Below are 19,291 nucleotides of genomic sequence, written 5' to 3'. Positions count from 1 at the left end.
AAAAATAAATAAATAAATAAAAATTAGCTATAAGTATAAAGAAAAAGAAGTTAGACTAAAATTACATCAAATTGTGCCAGTAGTAGTATGTGAATTGGCAGAGACAGATATCAATTCTAAAGAATTTCACAAAGGCGTACAATATCTAATTTTCAAGGACATACAGAATCATAACTTTCTTCATGATGAAGATAAATTATTTGTACACCAATACAATAAATCAGTAATAGTGTAAGTATTGCGGTGCAAATGAACAACAATTAGGTATAACGGAAATTAATCCCAAACCGGGAAAGAAAAAGTGACTTCTATACACAAACAAAACAAAGACAATACAAAATAATGGAAAACTGCATGTAACGGTTATGTAATCGTTATAAACTGACAATACCACCACAGAATTCTCTGCTGCCTAGCTATTCTTTTGTGTCCTTTCCTGAGTGCAAGCCACATGCAGAAACATAGTCCCAAACACTAAGTTTCTGTTACTTTGAAATTACACTGCACTCGTGCTGCCACTTGATATGCTAAGACGAAAACTTTAATCTTCCCGTTTTTTATTCAACAACCATTATTCTATGCCTAAAACAATGTTTTGAAATTCAGCAATTTATAGTATCCCTGTACTTCAATTGTTACTTTTTAAAACAACCATCGAATGAACAACCAAGAATAATGTTATTACCAACATGATCTTACTGAGTTGAAGAAAAAAATACTACCACTCACTCTCAACGTAGTTCGTGGATGAACAACAAAGTTCCTAATCAATTTTTTAAAGATAAAATTTTACAAGGGGAGCATTTTTATAATTTCTTGACAAATTTATTTTTTACGTGATTGATAACTCATCCAGTGCCGTAACAAACATGTATTTTAATAATTAATATTGGCAATCTTAACTATGTGTAAAAGTACATGAACTAACATAAAAGGGTACTTCCGGTTGACGTCGAAAGTTAAAATTTCGCATGATTGTAGGTTTCTGGAACTAACCCACAATAAAATTCCCAAAAGTGAAGGTTTTTAATTTTTTTTTTGGGGGGGGGGGAATCTAAAGGTGCCATGAAGAAATTCCCCATGTTATTTAAATGGGCCTTTCCTTCCTATAAAATCAGGCAATTCGGCTCGTTTGTGCCATTTTGGTTGCAATATATCCAGCAGCTAGTGAAAATTACTGCACAAGACAATTTTGAAGCTTCAACAACAGTGATCGTAGTTAGTAGTACTTTTCGTGGATATTGAATAATGAACAATACGGTCTTGACTAACAAATCGTGTAATTTGTTCAAAAATTATATGAAAATGTCTTAAATTGAAGGCACAAGTTTAAGAGCCCAGCAGGTACTTCTTCAAGGAATAAACATTAACGACTTACCTGTGGTAACCCTGGTACGTTGACCTGTGATGTAATGACAAACTGCTGGCCTCCTGATGTCAAGACGTTTACATTTTGAGCCCCAGACGTTAACACTTGTTGCAGGCGAACCTGGCCGGCAGCCACCGGTGTTACATTCACCGTCTGGGGCTGAGATTGTTGCGGCGTAATGGGCTGTTGATCACTCATTTCTTAAAAGTCTGCGAAAGAAGAAAAAAAAAAAAAATCAATCAATAGTTCATTAAAGAGACAGCTAACAAATTTCGTACTTGTTGAAAGTACAAACACACTTGTAACATAAAACAGCAAAATAATAATAATAATAATAACCAAGAAATTGAGCACTAAACAGCTTCCATTCAATGTCAGCGTGCAGAAAACAAAACAAGAAAAGTTATCAAAACAAATGTCATTTCGCTCACAGATGTACGAAGATTGGCTGGATTTTAGAGTCCCTTTTCAACACTAACGATAACTGAAACGTAGGTATTCAAGGTGGAATTCCAACCGTAATGCGTTCAAATTTTAATGTTCTCTAATCACGAATCGAATATGAGGCCGTGCACGTATGAAGAAAGGTATATAAACAATAAAACATCTAGTAAGGATAAAATATAAAATTAGAAGAGAAGTCTGAATTTTTTAATGTTTTTACGTGTTACACTTAAATGGAAAATGAAACAAGTATTCCATATTTTTGCTCTGATGAACTCCTCTATGCATATACTTCCCTCAACAACATCTAGTAAGATTAATGTCATCAGGATACCAGTAGTTTCAAATAAAATGACATTTTGTCTTAGTGTCATATTACGTCCACAACTATATTACTCAACAGGACCAAAGCCATAAGACTGTCTCATAGTGTTATTTACATTTACTCCACAAATTTGTTAGGTACAAATTCTCCTGAATGCTACGAACACTAATAATGCAAGTCTCTGGATAAACAACTGAATAAACGCTGTTGACCATTACGTGAAAAAAATCAAGTACGAAGCTCTAAAACCTGAAGCATCCTGACGACTGCACCCACGAATAGAACGAAACAATCTAAAGGTTGTGTCGGAGAGTAGGTCCAAAAAAACAAAGACGTAGAAATTATAAGAAACAAATTATGACTATTTTTCTTGAAATCCACACTAATTAAACAATGTTAACGAGGTTATCTTCAAATGTAAAAAGCTGCGTGTTGTTGCTATTATTCTGAGTGGAAGCACGCTAACCTTAACATTAGAATGTAATGAGGGAATTAGTTCCCATTTTCAAAGCCGGCAGTTCGATGTGAGGGATCCGAAAGAACATAGTTGAACATGATGATGAGTTACTAAGTTTTATTAGACGACAAAGGTAAATAATCGCAGTAGGAACAGTGTATTTAGCACATTCATGCTCATGCGAATATCGATCACTGATATGCCTGCTCCCTACGGACGTAATCTCTCGCTGTCGCTCTGGGCCCCAGCTGCACTCCTGCCCTTACTTGGTTAGACAACGTTCGTGCCTTTAGATGGCCATCTAGCACAGGTTGACTCGTGGCTTTTACATGTAGCTTTTATGGCATATTTCCGGATGCAGTATTTAAACGCAAAACTGTAAGGCCCTCTTAAAGCGAACGTCCACCAAGAAAATTTTGAGAAACAGTTTCTCAGGTACTGACAGTGAATTTCGAAGTAAATTACAAAATAGTATAAGTTTTTAAATCTGAAAGTACTGGAGGCACTGCAACGCAACACAAAAGACCCACTCCAACTCAGTGCAATACAATTTTGACGATTAAGGAGTATTTTATTGAGAGCAATATGATTCTTTCTCCTTCCCACGACTTCCTCGACAGGATAAATTATCATTTCTTTTCGTTCAAAATATCAACTTGAATCCAGAAGCAACAGAATGATCCACTTGTGTATCTAATAGAAAACGGAAACGCAAATCTCGCAGCCAAAAACGAATTAATGTACTGAACGAAAACTTTACAAATATCACAATAATGCGAACTTTACAAATATCATAAAAATCTCTCATAGAAAATAAGGTCAACTGGGCAGTCAGTTAGCTCTCCGTTTGGAAGGAACGCTTTGCCCTAGGTCTCTAGAATTGCTTTGAGTAATGTTAACATGACAAAAATCTTTTGGTCAGAAAATTAAACGTCAGTAATGATTGTTCTGGAATTTTCAGGATAAGGTTATCATTGCTGAGGTGCCATCACTGAAAATAGCTTAACTTTACGCTCCGGTATATATATCGTTACGTATAAACGAAAAGTATTTTAGGAGTCTTCTTCGACAGATAGTGCAGTTGTGTTTACAAATAAATCGTATTTGCTCCTATTGTGCAAAATACATCCACCAATCTGTGCTAACCGGTCACTACACGCTACGATTATATTAATCCACATCAGGGAACAGCAAGGCAAGATAGCGGGAGCATGCCCGTGAGGTAAGTGCATTACCGAAGTGTTTACGCAAAGAAAGGTATCCTTGATTATTTGCTAATGCATACCAAGAGTTTCTTCTCGTAGTTGAAAGCAGTGCTACTGTTCCTGTCTGCGAGAGAATACCACAAAGAGCGAGCCTTGTAATATTAATTGTACATTACTTTCTAAGTTAAAAATCCACAACCATTGACAAGACAATAAAATAATTTGAAGATCATCCCAAACCGAACTGGAAATTGTTAATTCTTCTGCAGTGCAACTGCCGCTTCAGAACTTTGAGGAATAACAAATCGTAGACGGAGTCTGAGAACATTAGCAAGCGCCTAGAACAGTTCCCCCTTCCACTAAGCTGTAATAAGACGGAAAACAACGTGTCTGCGGGACTCTAACCCGCCTTCACTCGCTCGCAGTATTACGTGAATTAATATTTATTTATCTATAGATATTTCAGATACAGATTAATGTCCATCTTACATTGAAACAATGTAACCACCAATATAAGAAATAAAAAAGAGAGAAAACATTTAAAAAATTATATATCATATTTAGACTTTTAACTCTTTTTTAAAATTATTTTCAAACTCAAAAATATCAACAACTGACAAACTGTTATAAAATAATGCCAGTCTGAAGTATAGCAAACGTTGCATAATTGATGAATCTGGGTGATACATATATAAGTAACGTATGATTGCGAGTAAGGCGAGGAGGTACGCGAAAATTGAGAACGGAGACCAACAATTCGGAGTTAATTTTCGCATTGATAATTTTAAACTTTGGCAGAGAAAAGAACCAACCTAGCTACTAACCTACATGGGGGGGGGGGGGGCCTGTTCCAGAACCTTCCCGACCAGGACTTATCTTGAGAGACAAACAAGAACACAATTAATGCTTCAAATGATTAATTGCTTAATACAGCAAGTACTCAAAATTCCTCACGGAATTTATGTTTGTATCAGGGTTGGCTGGTTTAAACCAAGGTGGTTTAAACCAGCTGGTTTTCTCAAAAAAACCAACTGGTTTAAACCAAAAAACAAAAAAATGTTCGTAAAAGTGTAAGTGTTTGTAAAATCTTGATGAACACACATTTGTGGGTTATCACGTTTCACTCCCGTATATTATTCGTATTCAGACCTAAATTCCCCATTCATTACTCAAAAAGATTATACTACAAAAGCAACTTTTTATTACAAGTTTATAGATGTTTATTTTGTGACTTTTTTGCAGTTATTATTATTGTTATGTAATTGCAATCGAAGAAAAATTCTAAATATTGTTTCGTTTCAATGTTTACTATTGATAAAATACATCGAAAATGCCGTATTTTTTGTGTGTGTGTGTGGGGGGGGGGTCATACAGACCCCGCGAGAGGCATTTTGTGAAATAGTATCTTTGGTAAAATGAGTCTGAGCCAAAGTGGACTCAAATAATTCGTATCTTTATTCACTTTTCTTATTGATATGCAGATTAAGTCGGTGTATTTCTTTAATTTGGACCAATAAAAGTCGTTGTTAACTAACTTGAACTAAATTAGTTCTTCTGTACTCTGTCGTACTTTGAAATTGTTCATATGTAATTCTGTGTAATGGTTTCACTTGTGCAACTGTTTCTCTTTTTGTCCTTCTGAAATGACTCTTGACAGTTATATTAAGAAGCATGTAAAGATCAGTACAACGTATTTTTTTTTTTTTTTTTTTTTTATCAGGATTCCTTCGTGAGTGAGTGTGAATCGGCAGACGTATCGCATTTGTGGCCAATTAGTCCTGGTTCCGAGTTCAAATGGAGGACAATTTCTCTCGGATGTAACTCGAGAAGCGGTTTTTATTCCGCTTTAAGTTTATGTGACCCCTTCCAGCATAACCCGGTTGTTGCATAATAACATCAAGGCGAAACAAACTTATTTCTGTCCACATATGATATGAATATATAGAGCAAGTCATTTAAACCATAAAAACCTGGTTTAAAGCAAAAAAACCGGTTTTTTTGGTTTTTTTAAATAAAAACCATGGTTTTTGCCAACCCTGGTTTGTATGAATTGGAATAAGACAGGTGAAACGACGGAAAGTACAGCACTTTGAGTTTTACGTAACATCAAATTCTAACACTTGAAGAACTCTTCATCATGTTACCAATCAGGAATGTTTACAAGACAGGCATCTATTAGAGGACATTTTTCGTACTAACAACCTGGAAATATGAGCCTGAATGAACTAATGCACTAAGTACCTAAGGGCGGAGGGTGAAGCACTACCTATACTGTAAGAATATTTTGCAGCCGTATATTTCATATAACTGAAGTAGTAATTTTCTTCAAGAGATCCACGCAATAAGACACTTCCAAATTTCATCTTCTTACATCACTTACAGGTTTGACGACTGAAAAAAGCAAATTCCTTAGTTGTTTTCCGTAAAACCTAGGTTCCAAATTTTACTACTGAATGGGTTAAGTGTCGCATAGTAGGTCCAAAAATGTAATACGTAAAGTTTTCAGGAAACGAGGAAAGAAAAGGTGAATTGGCTATTAGTCTTCATGAAATGCATGCTAACAGAACTACAATTTCGTATTTTCAAGTGATAGGAATTCTGTTTAGTTACTACTATTTTGAGTGGAGACACGCTGACGTCAAGACATTATGTTGTAATTAGGAAATTAATTCCTACCATGCAAAGACGACAGTTCGATGCAACAATTCGATTTTGAGTTTTAAAAGAACTTATGTTGGTGAAGAAAAGAAGTAACTACCCTGTGTGAACCGGCACAGATTATTGACATTGGGTAGAAAGAGTGGCATAAGTAGAAAGGCACTGGAAATAAAGAAACGAAGGAACAGATACATTTTCAAATGTGAATTAGTGTTGATGGTGTGAAGTTATTGTTAAAAATCAATGGGATTCTCTTTTTTTTGGGGGGGGGGACAAAGTTATCGACAGAAAACGTACCAAACCTAGTTTTAGTGACTTCCCCGAGTATGCAAATCCACCATCGCTGACGCGCCTGTGCTTTATGTACGCATCCCTACTGCGCTGATACTCTTAAATAGCTATCGTATTTATGGTGGAAACCCACCACACGTTTAATTCTTTTTACACCAGCTTTTATTGCACATTTCCGCACCCAGTATTTACACGCAAAACTGTAAACTTTCGGTCACACAGAGCTATTTTTCTAAGAATTCTGAAAACCCTGATCACCCCTCGAAACCTTCCGCTACTAGTCTTCGCGACACGTGGTCAAGATTTATGATCCCTTCTGGCTAAAAACCAATGTTGCCCAATTCCTTCCCTTCTTTCCGCTTTTCTAATTGAAATATATATATTTATTTCATTATTGTCGTTGTTGTTAACTGAAAATAGTAAGGAAAGCTTTTCTCATTCTGCCGGACTTTGCTGAACTACACAAGTGGATCAGAGGTACGGCAACACTGAGAGCAGTGACAGCTTGCATGCTTGTGAGGACTAACCGAGGGTTGTGGGGGTAAAAAGAAGCAGTGGTTGGGGAAAGAGACCTTTAAGACTGTCCCGATGTTTGAAGTCCTCTGAAAGTGTGTCAAGTTCTTAAACACTTTCTAAGGTTATGACAATGAACTTCCTCACAAACGACAAATTCCACGCTTTCTGCCGGAAAAATATTGGACCTACTCTGAGGCACCGAGGCCTAGTAAAGTTCCAAATAGTGATAACCATATTGTTCACCTGCACAATCAGTATGTTTACATTCGACCTTACATTCGCGGGTCTTTACATTACGATTTTCCCTTGCACTTTAATTCAATAATGGTCCTTAGAATATATTATGATGGACTTAAAAACTATAAAAAAAAATACCAAAACCTTAACTTCGGATACTTATAATTGATGAAATTCGGTAAAATTTTGCTCCTAAGAAAGGGTGGAGTCATATATCTAAACGCTAAAGAATAAACGTCTGCCACTTACTTTTCGGCAAATAGGCGTAAAACGTGATAAATAGTACAAAAATGCAAATAAATTAACATAAAAGCCCAAGTACATACCACGCATTAGTAAGTGATATTCATGCAATAAAATTTGTACCTCTTCCCTTCACGGTTACACGCCAAGTCTTCTTCAGACATTTTATGCCAGTAAATTTCCGCAAGCAAACCACCGGATCACGCCATCAGTACGTAGCAACAGCTCATAGTAAATTGAATAAAATTTAAATAAATAAATAAATAATTACATCAAAATGAATACAAAAACTACACTAACTACAAGTTATTACTATAAAATTTCTATAAAATAAATCAGCCCTCCCCTCCCCCCTTTCAACACAAAGACAAAGCAACTACCCAAGCGCCACACCTGCCGCCATATTGGCAATTTCCTTTGCTGTAAGAAAGCTCACCAAAAATGCATCACAAAATATCGCACTACAGCATCTGCATCTGCGAAAATCAAATTCATCTTCCTCACTAGAACTGTCTCCTCAATAAATGGATACTCCATAATACTTCGAAATACAAAATTACAATTAGTAACATCAATATTTCTAACTTCTATATGTTCAAGGACACTACCTTCTTTCTAACATGGCGGCTATTCTGCTCGGAAAGCAAAGCAAGCTATCTTTCCAACTTGGCATCGTTCCCAAATGCCCCACTAGTGGCGCTAGTAACAAATCTGTTACTGCGTCAGAGAACGTTTTTTTCCTTCAAGTATTGCATATCATGGACTCTTAAAACAAGTTATTAAAATGTTGCTGATACTTTGGCAATGCAGTAACCTAAATTATTTCAGATTCTATGATACAAATGTATACGATAATACTCTAACACACAAGACTACATAGATCTGACTAAAAGCTAAAATGTCAATACTAGATCTGCATTTCGAATCTCTTCTAAATCGAAATTATCTGGGAACTGTATCCCGTCTCATTATCATTTCATTTAATTTCTTTTCAAAAAAAGTTTTCATGAAATGAAATATTAGTGTTATTTTTATTAATAATATTATTAGTTTAGCATAGTATATTATCTATTACTTTTATTTATTTTTTTCTGCAGCAAGTCAGCATTAAAGGAATTTAATATTACAAATCAAGTAATAACATATATTTTTTTTTATTTCTGATATAATCTTATAGTTTTTCTTTTAAACATGAGTAACAATATAATATGTATTGCTTGATTTTAGTTTGCAAAATTGTAAAGGAATTCTATATTTTCTTCATTTTTTTTAATTAACGCATATGATTGTTCCCATATTGAAAATTTACATAAATAGGATTTAATAAAAACGAAAACAGTATGAAAATATCTACATATTGAAAAGTACTTTTTTCTTCGCAGCGGATAATTGTGTAATAATGCTTGGAATTTACGGATAAACGGGTACCCGCTTGCCCGTTCGGTACCCGATCGAATGCTAGCTGAGGTCGACTGTTTGACCTGTTTAGCTGGCCCATTAAAACCGATAGACTCGTTTAGAACCGATACCTGTTATTACTGTTAGACCTAATAGAATCATTTTGAATCCGTACATACAAAATACAGCAATTTGTGTTATAACAAAACATTTTGCGTAGAGTTTCAGAGTAGAAGTGTTCTTTCGTGACTAATTAGCAAAACTGCGTGTCATCCTAGATTTGATTGCAAATGGAGCATAAAGCCTCGAATAAAGTTCCTGTGTAAACTTGCCTACGAAACAATAGTTAAGGCTGTCTCTATTCAAAGAGATGTCACAAAAGTGATTTTCGCCTCAGTATCTACTGGAAAATCTCTAGTCTTGTCACGCAAATTCCGTCTGATCTCGCCTCGTGGCCAGTTCCTCAATATTGTTTTGTATCCTTCAAACCCAAGGCTCTGTCTCACAGCAACTGTGATGAAAAGGGATGTTAACACAAATAATCAATTTTCGAACTATCGATACTAGTCAGGGACGCCCGAAAAAAAAATTTCTAGAGAGGGGCTCATCTCCGTGGTTGCTATATTACGTCTGGCAGCGGCGGCTGGTACTATATGTTACATGGTTGTGCAACCGGGTATTTTTTTAATACTAAAGATATTTTTAGGTATTAAAGTAGTGTATCAGTAAAAAATAAACCTTTGCTCTTGAGCACAAAACAGTATTGATGTATTTCTAACAAAAATTCAATTAAAAAAAAAACTAAAAGAAAGAGAGTGATTTACATTTCCAGTTGCAGTGAGCGTTGTCACTGGAAACAGTAACATTAAGCATATGGCAGCGAGCTTCTATCTCTTACCATGAGGAAGTGGATTTATTCCTGCGTCGCTGCTATCCTCCCGTATTGCTCCCTTCCAGTTGCACATTTTTCTGCCACTGATACAATCAGTTTCTGTAATAGTTACGAATTCCTCCGCTTGGCAGCGATTGATTCAATTGATAGAGTGGGTGAGATATAGACGCTTGGAAGAAAGAAGTTAATTCACAAAACAGAAACTCGCAAAGAACAAATACGTGTCTGGTGGTAGCAGGGGCGAATCCAGGCTGAATGTTTGTGGAGGGTGGTAGTTCGAAGTCAATAGGTTTTATTTTACATTTATAATACAAAGGTGAAAATTCTTGTTATAGGTTTTATTTTTAAAATAAAAATATTCTATTCTGGGGGAGGGGGGGAGATCGAGTCTCGAAGCAGAAAATGTCTTACTACTGGTCTAATTCCTAGCTCTATGTCTTTCGTGTACATGATCCCATGTTCGATTTCCGGCGGAGAGCATAAAAAATTGTCTCAAATAATTCACTTCACTTTCAATACTCATCTGTCTTCTTTAGCCTAAATTGCTAGAATATTAAACTAATATATATATTTTTTCATTTTCGAAGGAAAAAATCTTAGATTTCATGCTTCTTTATAGTAGAACAGCAGATAAAAATACGTGGTTACTGAAACTGGACTCTTTGTCCCTTATATTCATACAAAGAAATGCTAACAAAATGCATATTGTCGGAGGAGAGAGATGTTTCTGTACCGTAAAAAAATAAGCAGATAATATTTGCGGTAGCGATGCTTTCTATTCAGAAAAACTTGGCGAGCAGCATTTCAGATTTCAATGAAGTCATAGGAAAATTTGAAGCTCGAAAAGAACGAAGAAAGATCTTCCATTTTAAAATAATGCATAGTTTACTTAATTAAATAATTTTGTTTAACTGTATGCATGAATATATGCAATTTTCTTGCTTTTTTCTTCTTTTCGGGTTAACGATATCACTCATGGCGTACAGCACATGCTATATATTCGATTTATCTCTTGTTCAATGACATGAGTGAAGAAGTTTTGTATATAAATAGTGTATAAACATACATTGATAGTGGTTGTTTGAGAAAAAAAAGGAAATAGCTTATATTAAACCAATATTAGAGAATACGCGGAGCTTAAAAGGACTTTCCTCTTCATATTCCCTGAATATGTTTTGGATAAGACTCAAGAATGCTGGGAAAAGGGAACACTTGCGCGTACCTAGACATCTTTTATATTGCAACATTGCAACCGGTGCTTCTACAGACCACGAACCGCCACTGACGTCTGGTATTTCTGGTGTTTAATATACGTGGTTTGCTATATTACGTATACATTTTCGTGGGCAAGAGGAGGCCAGAGCCCCACCCTACCCTCCTCTGCGAGCGCCAATGGTACTAGTGCTTGGAAAATTGAATCAATACTAAACTGCCCACCCGCCCGTCGGGTCAACATTGTATTTTCACTCGTATGAAACGGATTGACCCGATAGGACCGTAAGACCGTCATGCCCGTTTGGACCGGTTAAACCCGTTTGATCCGATAGACGTGGTGGGCAGAATGTAACCTGTAAAGCTAATGAATACTCCAGATAAATACGAATAAGAAAAGAAAAACGGTAATTATTGGCTATTCTTTATAATTGTATACCTAAATGCTGATTCAGAACAGTTGACAATGATCCTAATTAGATAATAACATTAAAATCTGTTTCTTCTTCGTTTGGTTTGTTTAACATTTTATTGTAACAACATGGGTAGTGCTTATTCAAAATGCTTCCTATTTCCTGTACTTCTAGCCAGGGATGTACTGGTATGCAGGGGTTAAGTTCTGAAAGTCCTTTATCCCGAAATCCAAATTTTTCTGTAAGTTTAGTCTACGTTTAGAAGCGATTTTAATGTAATTTACTAGCTGAACCTGCGCTCTCTACACAGCGCATCATTCGCATATGAGTATAAATCTCCTTGTCATTCCTCACAATATAAGTACATGTCCCTTTACAGACAAGTGAAAGATGTCTTGATTTTTAAAAAAATCGGCAAGGGGTATCATAAAGGGGAGATTTTTTCGATTATTTTTTCTCAATATCTCGCACCGTTTGCAAGATTTGAGCCTACTTACGGTTGGAGTTTCTAATTCATGTATGACCAGTGTTTTCTTTCTTCTTGCATGCAGTATGTAATAAGCAAATACATTACATATACAATTAATTATAATGTCAGTTATGTATGGTGTTCATTGGACAAAACACTCAAAAAATGAAGATTTATCTTAGACTCGAGAAATGGTTATCCTTCGTTTTTAATTATTATTTGGACATGGAACAAACGCCTGAGGCATATACAACCCCAATATACAGCAGTGTGCTGTTGGAATGTATAACGCATAGGATATGATGCTTTTTTTATTTATTTCAACGCTTCCAGAGTACCCTAAAAAATGTAATAAAGAAATAATGGCCATGTTTTTTTTTTTTTTAATATTCAATTAAAACTGGACAATCTACGCGAAATTTGCAATCGGTCAGTGAAAACGTCATTTTTCTAGAGCCTGTAGTTTCCGAGATCTCATTGTCGAAAGGATTGACCAAAAACATATAAACGTCCTCAACATATAGTTTAAAAGAACTCGGAAGATGGAAGCACAATTCACGTGCATTGATTTTAGGGAAGGCTTATTAAAATACAAAGGCTTTGAACAATAATTTTATATCATAAACTTTATGAAAAAGATATAGTTAACTAATTTAGACTATTTAAAGTACAAATACGAGGGCGGTTTGATAAGTCCATGCAAAGTCCGAGAGAGAGCAACACTGGTGCGTACCGAGGTGATTGTCAGTTAGTAACATCTCTTGGAAGAACCTACACCAGTGTTTGGCGTGCGGTTAAATTGGGTAAGTCGAGTGAGTTTCACAAACATGGATGAAAGAGAATTTCGTGTGGTGATCAAACATTATTTTATGAAAGGTACTTCGCCTCAGGAGACGAAGGAGAAGCTAGATAAACATTATGGTAAATCTGCACCTTCGATTAGAACAGTGTATAAGTGGTTTCAAAATTTTCGGAGTGGCCATATGAGCACAAGTGACCGTGAACGTTCTGGACGCCCTATCGAGATCACTACACCAAAAATCATTGAGAAAATCCAGTATATGGTCATGGATGATAGACGAGTGAAGGTGCGTGAGATTGCTAGTGCTGTGGGCATCTCTAGTGAAAGGGTACATAATATGTTGCATCAACACTTGGGCATGAAAAAGCTATCCGCACGATGGGTGCCGCGATTGCTCACAGTGGATCAAAAACGAAATCGTGTGAGGTGTTCCCAAAACGGTTTGCGGCTGTTTCAACGGAATCCACAGGACTTTAAGTGTCGTTTCGTCACTGTAGACAAAACGTGGATACACCACTACACACCTGAAACCAAGGCACAGTCCAAATAATGGGTTGTCAGCAGGGAATCTGCACCAAAGAAGGCAAAGACCGTTCCTTCAGCCAGGAAAGTGATGGCGACTGTCTTTTGGGATTCTCAAGGCATAATTTTCATCGACTATTTAGCAAAGGGAAAAACTATTACAGGTGAATATTATTCATCGTTATTGGACCGTTTAAAAACTGAGATGGAAGAAAAACGTCCAGGATTGGCCCACAAAAAAGTTCTTTTCCATCACGACAATTCCCCAGTGCACTCATCTGTCATTGTAGCCGCAAAATTGATGGAATTAAAATTCCAACTCCTTCCGCATCCCCCTTATTCGCCAGATTTGGCCCCCTCGGACTACTACTTGTTTCCCGATCTGAAGAAATGGTTGGCGGGACGCAGATTTTCGTCAAACGAGGAGGTGGTTGCAGCAACTAGTGCCTATTTTGCAGAGTTGGACCAATCATATTATTTAAAGGGGATCAAAAAACTGGAGCAGCGTTGGACGAAGTGTATCAGCCTCAAAGGAGACTAGGTTGAAAAATAAAATGTTATCCCTGAAAATGCAGTAGTTTTGAATTTTGCACGGACTTATCAAACCGCCCTCGTACTTAAAATGTTTGTCACTGTTAAACGTGAAATCACACATAACCGTAAATGAAAGATTTGAAAGTTAAAGTTATAGGTTGGAGCTCAGGCGTTTGTAATTGCTGTTGTAGCATTTTAATAGATAGATATTCGTTTTGAATTTGAACCTCCCCCGAAATAAATTTTACATATATACTGCAATTCCAGTGAATAAATGGCTCAAGAAACGGACAAGAACATGTTTTAAGCTCCCTTCTGACATATAACGAAGATAGGACACCCAAGCTAAATTGATAGTTACACCTCCGACATTTTTGTTCCAGAATCGAAAGAAACAACAAAATCATTTTTAAAAAAGAAGGAGAGCGTGAACTTAAAAGGTTTTTAAAACTTTTTATTTATTTATTTATTTATTTACTTCCTTCTTGGTATTAGTCATTGAATAGATATATTGAAGGACTAATTAACTAATTACCTTATACGTACCGGTACGTACAGGTTCGTAGCCAGCCCAAAAAAATGAAGGGTGGGCCCGGCTGAAGTTAGGGGGTCCCGATCCAACCATATTATAGCTCATTTGCAAGCCTACCGTGAAAATTTTACGGGGCCAACAAAAATGTAGGGGGGCCGGCAGCCCTAGACTCCCTGGATAGGGCCTGGTACTGTAGTCTACGATCAAAAGGGTATACCAACCCAATAGTTGCCTTCCAATAACAATAGTTGAACAAATTGTTGAAGAACAGGTTTGTTTGACTGAAGAGGAAGTAATTATCTTTATATACAGAAAACCGTACTTAAATTGGTCACACTTGTAGATATCCACAGATTTATACTTCCAAGTTATGCTATGCGTAAACATCATCATACCATCATCATAGGCAGGCCCATATTTATATATTGTGCGCCCTTGTGCTCTAAATAATTTACCGCCCCTTCTGCGTAAACTTATGTCTCTAACAAAGAAACAAGCAGTGAATTTGCAAAGAACCAGTTCTTGTTGAGTTTAGGGATGCGCACGAGACAAGATTTGAGACTGTCTCGACTCGAAAATGTGCTGTAAAAGTGATGTCTCGACTCGAAAAATATATATTTTTCTATTGGAAGAGCTGTGTCTCGACTCGAATTTTGTGAGGAAAATTCTGTCTCGACTCGACTCGAACGCATCCCTAGTTGAGTTGCAGTTTAGGTATTACAAGTTACAAAAGTTGCAGCATAATTTTAAATAGCCTAATTCTCTCAATGATGATTATATGTGGTACCGGTATTCTGTCCGAAGGTACCGGTAGGTGTTTGACGCAAAGGTCCCTGAGCAAGGTTAAACCCATGGTAGTTAGCCATTGCCTTCCATGGGATGATGATGACGTACTAAGGATGGGATCTATAGCTTAACTTGAGATCCGAACCACTTGTGTCCCCACCGGGAATTGAACGCGGGACCCTTTAATTAGAAGGCAACAAGCTTAATCACTCATCCATTGATGAAAAATAATTGTTTACATTATTCACCGTCAGTAATGGTTTAATAGCATCTACATTAATAATGCAATAAGCTGTCTGTCTCTAGCGCTTTTCAACTCGAAAACCATAATAGATAGAAACATGAAATTTTAATGTTTTAAAGCTCTCAGAGAAATGATCCAAATGACTGTTCTAGGTTGCTAGGTCGCACATGAGCTGAGATATGCGGGTGCAAACTCCCCATAAGAATAACATAGGGACATTTTCAAAATAATCGAAAACGACTGATATTGGACTCAATTCATAGTTGTTAGGGTCGCTGAGGTGAATAGTGAGAGTTTTAATCCAATTCAACTTCAAGGTCATATTTCACTCCTTAGGGGAGGGGGCGAGATTTTGAAAGTAATCGAAAACAATAGTATTCAATAGATATTAGTGTTGAATTCATTGTTTTTGAGGTCGCTGAGTTCAACAGTATCGGTTTTCATGATGTTCATCTTCACCCCTTGGGGTGGGGGTGGGAGAGGATGACTTAAAAATAATCAGACAAGCTGGCTAATTAATAACTGCTGTAATTAGAGCGAATTAAACACATTAAAATATTTTCTCTCGCTTGCGCGGGACTCTTCGGACTTTCAAATATTACTTTATTGTGAATCTTTAAAAAAATTCCAAAATTTTGCCGCCCCTAAATTCTGCCGCCCTGTGCTCGAGCACAGAATAGCACTTACCTAAATACGGGCCTGATCATAGGTATTCTGCAACTATGGACAGGTCACTTGCCTCAACTGAGAAGCATTCATGTTCCACCATCTTCAGCTAATCTCCTTTTTTCTCACACGCGACATTAAAAAAAAAAATACTGTCCATCAACTCTAGTCTCTATCACTACCTCCCTTTTTTCTTTTTATCATATCTTCTAGCAACTTCTCTTCATCTTTTCTATTACATATTGTTCTTTCCTCCCCTACTATTCTTAACACCTCCTCATTTGTTTTCCCTTCCGCGTAGCTAATTCACTCCATTCTTCTCCACATCCACATTTCAAAAAGTTTCAGTCGTATTATATCGCTTTTGCGCAATGTCCATGTTTCTGCCGCATACAATACTCCACACGAAACACTTCATGAGTCTTTTCCTATCTCTTTATTCAAGGACCCACAAAATAAACTTTCCTTGTTCCTAAAGGCTTCCTTTGTCATTCTTATCCACGTTTGTACTTCATGCCCGGGAATCGAAAACTAGTCACTTATTCTCTTTTCTCCGCTTTTTACTTGTACTGCGTAAGTATGGGCGTCCTTACAGGACGCCTATTTCCATCCGTCCGTCTATCTGTCGGAAGATATCAGAGACAAAATGGTAAAAGATAACGAGGAACAATTTCTTAGAATCAACACAATGTTCCAGGAATAGATTCAATCTCCTGCATTAACCAACTATTCAAACCACAAGTAGTATTAACAAAGCATTTCTTGTTTTAACGTTGATATTTATACAGCATAAATGTTGACATATAACGATAAGCGGTTTGCTGCAATCAATCAACCATCAGAAAAATAGGAACCATCTTCTCCCTTATCTACGTGTATCTACTAAAACCGAAATTTGTAGAAATCTTGATGTTGAATATCAATCTTCATAGACCAAAAACGGTAACAGATACCGAGAAATTATTTTCTGATATGAATTCAGCAATCCGAGGATAAGTTTTATCTCTATTCAGATCGGAAATGGCGAAAATTTCCGATTGCAGCGCCGATCATCATCGTGTAAAAACAGTAACAGATAACGGGGAAACGTTTTCTGATATGGACTTAGTGCCGCATTGATAAGTTCCATCTCCAAGGTAGAAACGGAAATGGTAGAAATATACTACCATTTCCGCTCTCGGCATTGACCTTCATAGTGTAGAAAGAATCAGGGATAGAAAGATGTGGATTCAGTGTCCCAAGCAGCAGCGGTTTTAGAATTTTAATTTTAGGTAGGCCCGCTCCCTCAGTTATGGATACATATACACAGTTGATTGATTAATGACAGTAGGAAATTACTTTTACAGTAGTGGTTGATGCTATTAGTAAAATAATTATCTATCATTAATATAAATAGTGGAAAATACAGGGGTAGACAAAAAAATCTAAAAACACTTCATACAGGACACGTAAGTTTGGCCCTCCACTGTACAACATGTGTTGCGGTTGCCGATCGTTTTTTTGTTTTCAATGTGTCATGTGGACCTTCCTGTTCCGTCATCAGTAACCAGGTCACCTGTGAGTGTCATGGTGTGAAAGTGGTGTGGTAAAATGGGCGACCTGACAATCTTTCAAAGAGGTATGATCGTTGGTGCCCCTCTGGTTGGAGCTTCAGTGGCAACAGTGGTGAACATTGTGGGGAGTATCGAAAGACACTGTGTCCAATGTCACGAGGGCATACACAATTCATAGGCAAACCACGTCTGCAAAGCACAACAGTGGTCGAAAGACAATTCTGTCAGATAGAGATCGGAGGGATTGTAGAACCTAAAAAGAAGACCACACTGCAATGAAAATTACATCTGAACTTAATTCTAGCCTACAGAAAACGGTTTCATCGAAAACAGTGAGACAGGAACTTCATAAAATGAAAATTTATGGCAGGGCCGTTATCGCCAAACCCCTGGTCACAGCAGTAAATGCGAAGAGGCGTATCCAGTGGTGCAAGGACCACAAGGCGTGGACTCATGAGCAGTGAAAACACCTAATGTGGTCCGATGAATCGACCTTCACCTTGTTTCCAACAACCGGTCGTGTTTACGTGTGAACACCGTTACAGGCCTATGATACAGACTGTCTGCTCCCAACTGTAAAGCATGGGGGTAGTTCTGTTACGTATAGGCAGTGATATCAGGCAGTATATGTGCATGTGTGTATACATATGTTCCTCTGTAAATGGAGTTTGGCTCTGTAGAGGACTATTATAAATAAATAAATAAATATCGTGGTTTTCTGCAGGTCACATTATAGCCCTGCATGGAATGATGAATACTAAGGCGTATGAGGCCATTTTGGGGGACCAGGTTGTATCCATGTCCCAAATATTGTTCCCTGATGGTGGTGGTATCTACCAAGATGATTTGGCACCCTGTCACGCAGCAAAAACAGAGAAATCATGGTTTGAGGAGCATGACCAGGAGCTATCACACCTCCCCTGGATCCCACAATCATCAGATCTGAATATCATTGAGCCATTGTGGTCTGAGTTAGAAAGACGTGTTCGGTTTCATTACCCTCCACCAGCATCCTTTACGGAACTGGAGCATGTTTTGGAGGAACATTGGTACAAAATTCCACACACCATGATTCAGGAGCTGTATACGTCCATTCTACGTCGGATCCAAGCTGTTTTGGACGCAAAAGGAGGCCCCACACCATACTAGGTATGATTTTCACATTTTGCAAACGTTTTAGATTTTTTGTGCATACCCCCGTATGTATTTACTCTTTATGGTATATTTCAGCGTTTATATATTTTTCAAAATTTTTGGGCAGGCCTTTGCCTAACTGGCCTACCCGCTAAAGCCGCTTCTGGACTCCCAAGAATAAGTCACATCTCGATCTTTATCCCTCTACTGAAACCGGAAGTATTAAAATAAACGATTTCCGGTTTCAACGTCAATCGCCAGAGAGGAAAAATACGTAATGAGCTTTTGGTTTGGTTGGTTAGAGTTTAATATGCCTTTTCAGCACCGAGACTTTATGAGACGTAAATCTAAAATGGAATCCGAAACGTAATGCTTTTTATCTTCATTGT

The 19,291-nt window shown here is 37.2% G+C and overlaps 1 protein-coding gene and 1 pseudogene across 9 annotated transcripts in view; one reads left to right on the top strand and one right to left on the bottom strand.

Annotated features, from left to right (window-relative positions):
- LOC145676825 (chromatin remodeling protein domino-like) overlaps positions 1 to 8,444 on the bottom strand; it is a 106,609-nt gene extending 98,165 nt beyond the window's left edge. For 5 of the 9 annotated variants that reach the window (XM_081747605.1, XM_081747611.1, XM_081747610.1 and 2 more), the window contains exons 1-2: positions 8,182 to 8,347; positions 1,379 to 1,578 (exon numbers count right to left, since the gene is read on the bottom strand). In XM_081747605.1, the coding sequence (XP_081603731.1) occupies positions 1,379 to 1,567 (189 nt within the window). In that variant the 5' untranslated portion in view covers positions 1,568 to 1,578; positions 8,182 to 8,347. The other 4 variants (XM_081747608.1, XM_081747606.1, XM_081747607.1 and 1 more) reach the window with 4 other exon arrangements.
- A 4,512-nt stretch (positions 8,445 to 12,956) lies between these two features.
- LOC145676828 (protein GVQW3-like) lies at positions 12,957 to 13,621 on the top strand (annotated as a pseudogene).
- The last annotated feature ends 5,670 nt before the right edge of the window (positions 13,622 to 19,291 follow it).

The sequence above is a fragment of the Thermobia domestica genome, unplaced genomic scaffold, assembly GCF_964235325.1.
Source record: "Thermobia domestica unplaced genomic scaffold, izTheDome1.hap1.1 HAP1_SCAFFOLD_399, whole genome shotgun sequence".
In the NCBI taxonomy this organism is placed as follows: domain Eukaryota; kingdom Metazoa; phylum Arthropoda; class Insecta; order Zygentoma; family Lepismatidae; genus Thermobia; species Thermobia domestica.
This window is presented reverse-complemented; position numbering and strand designations above follow the sequence as displayed.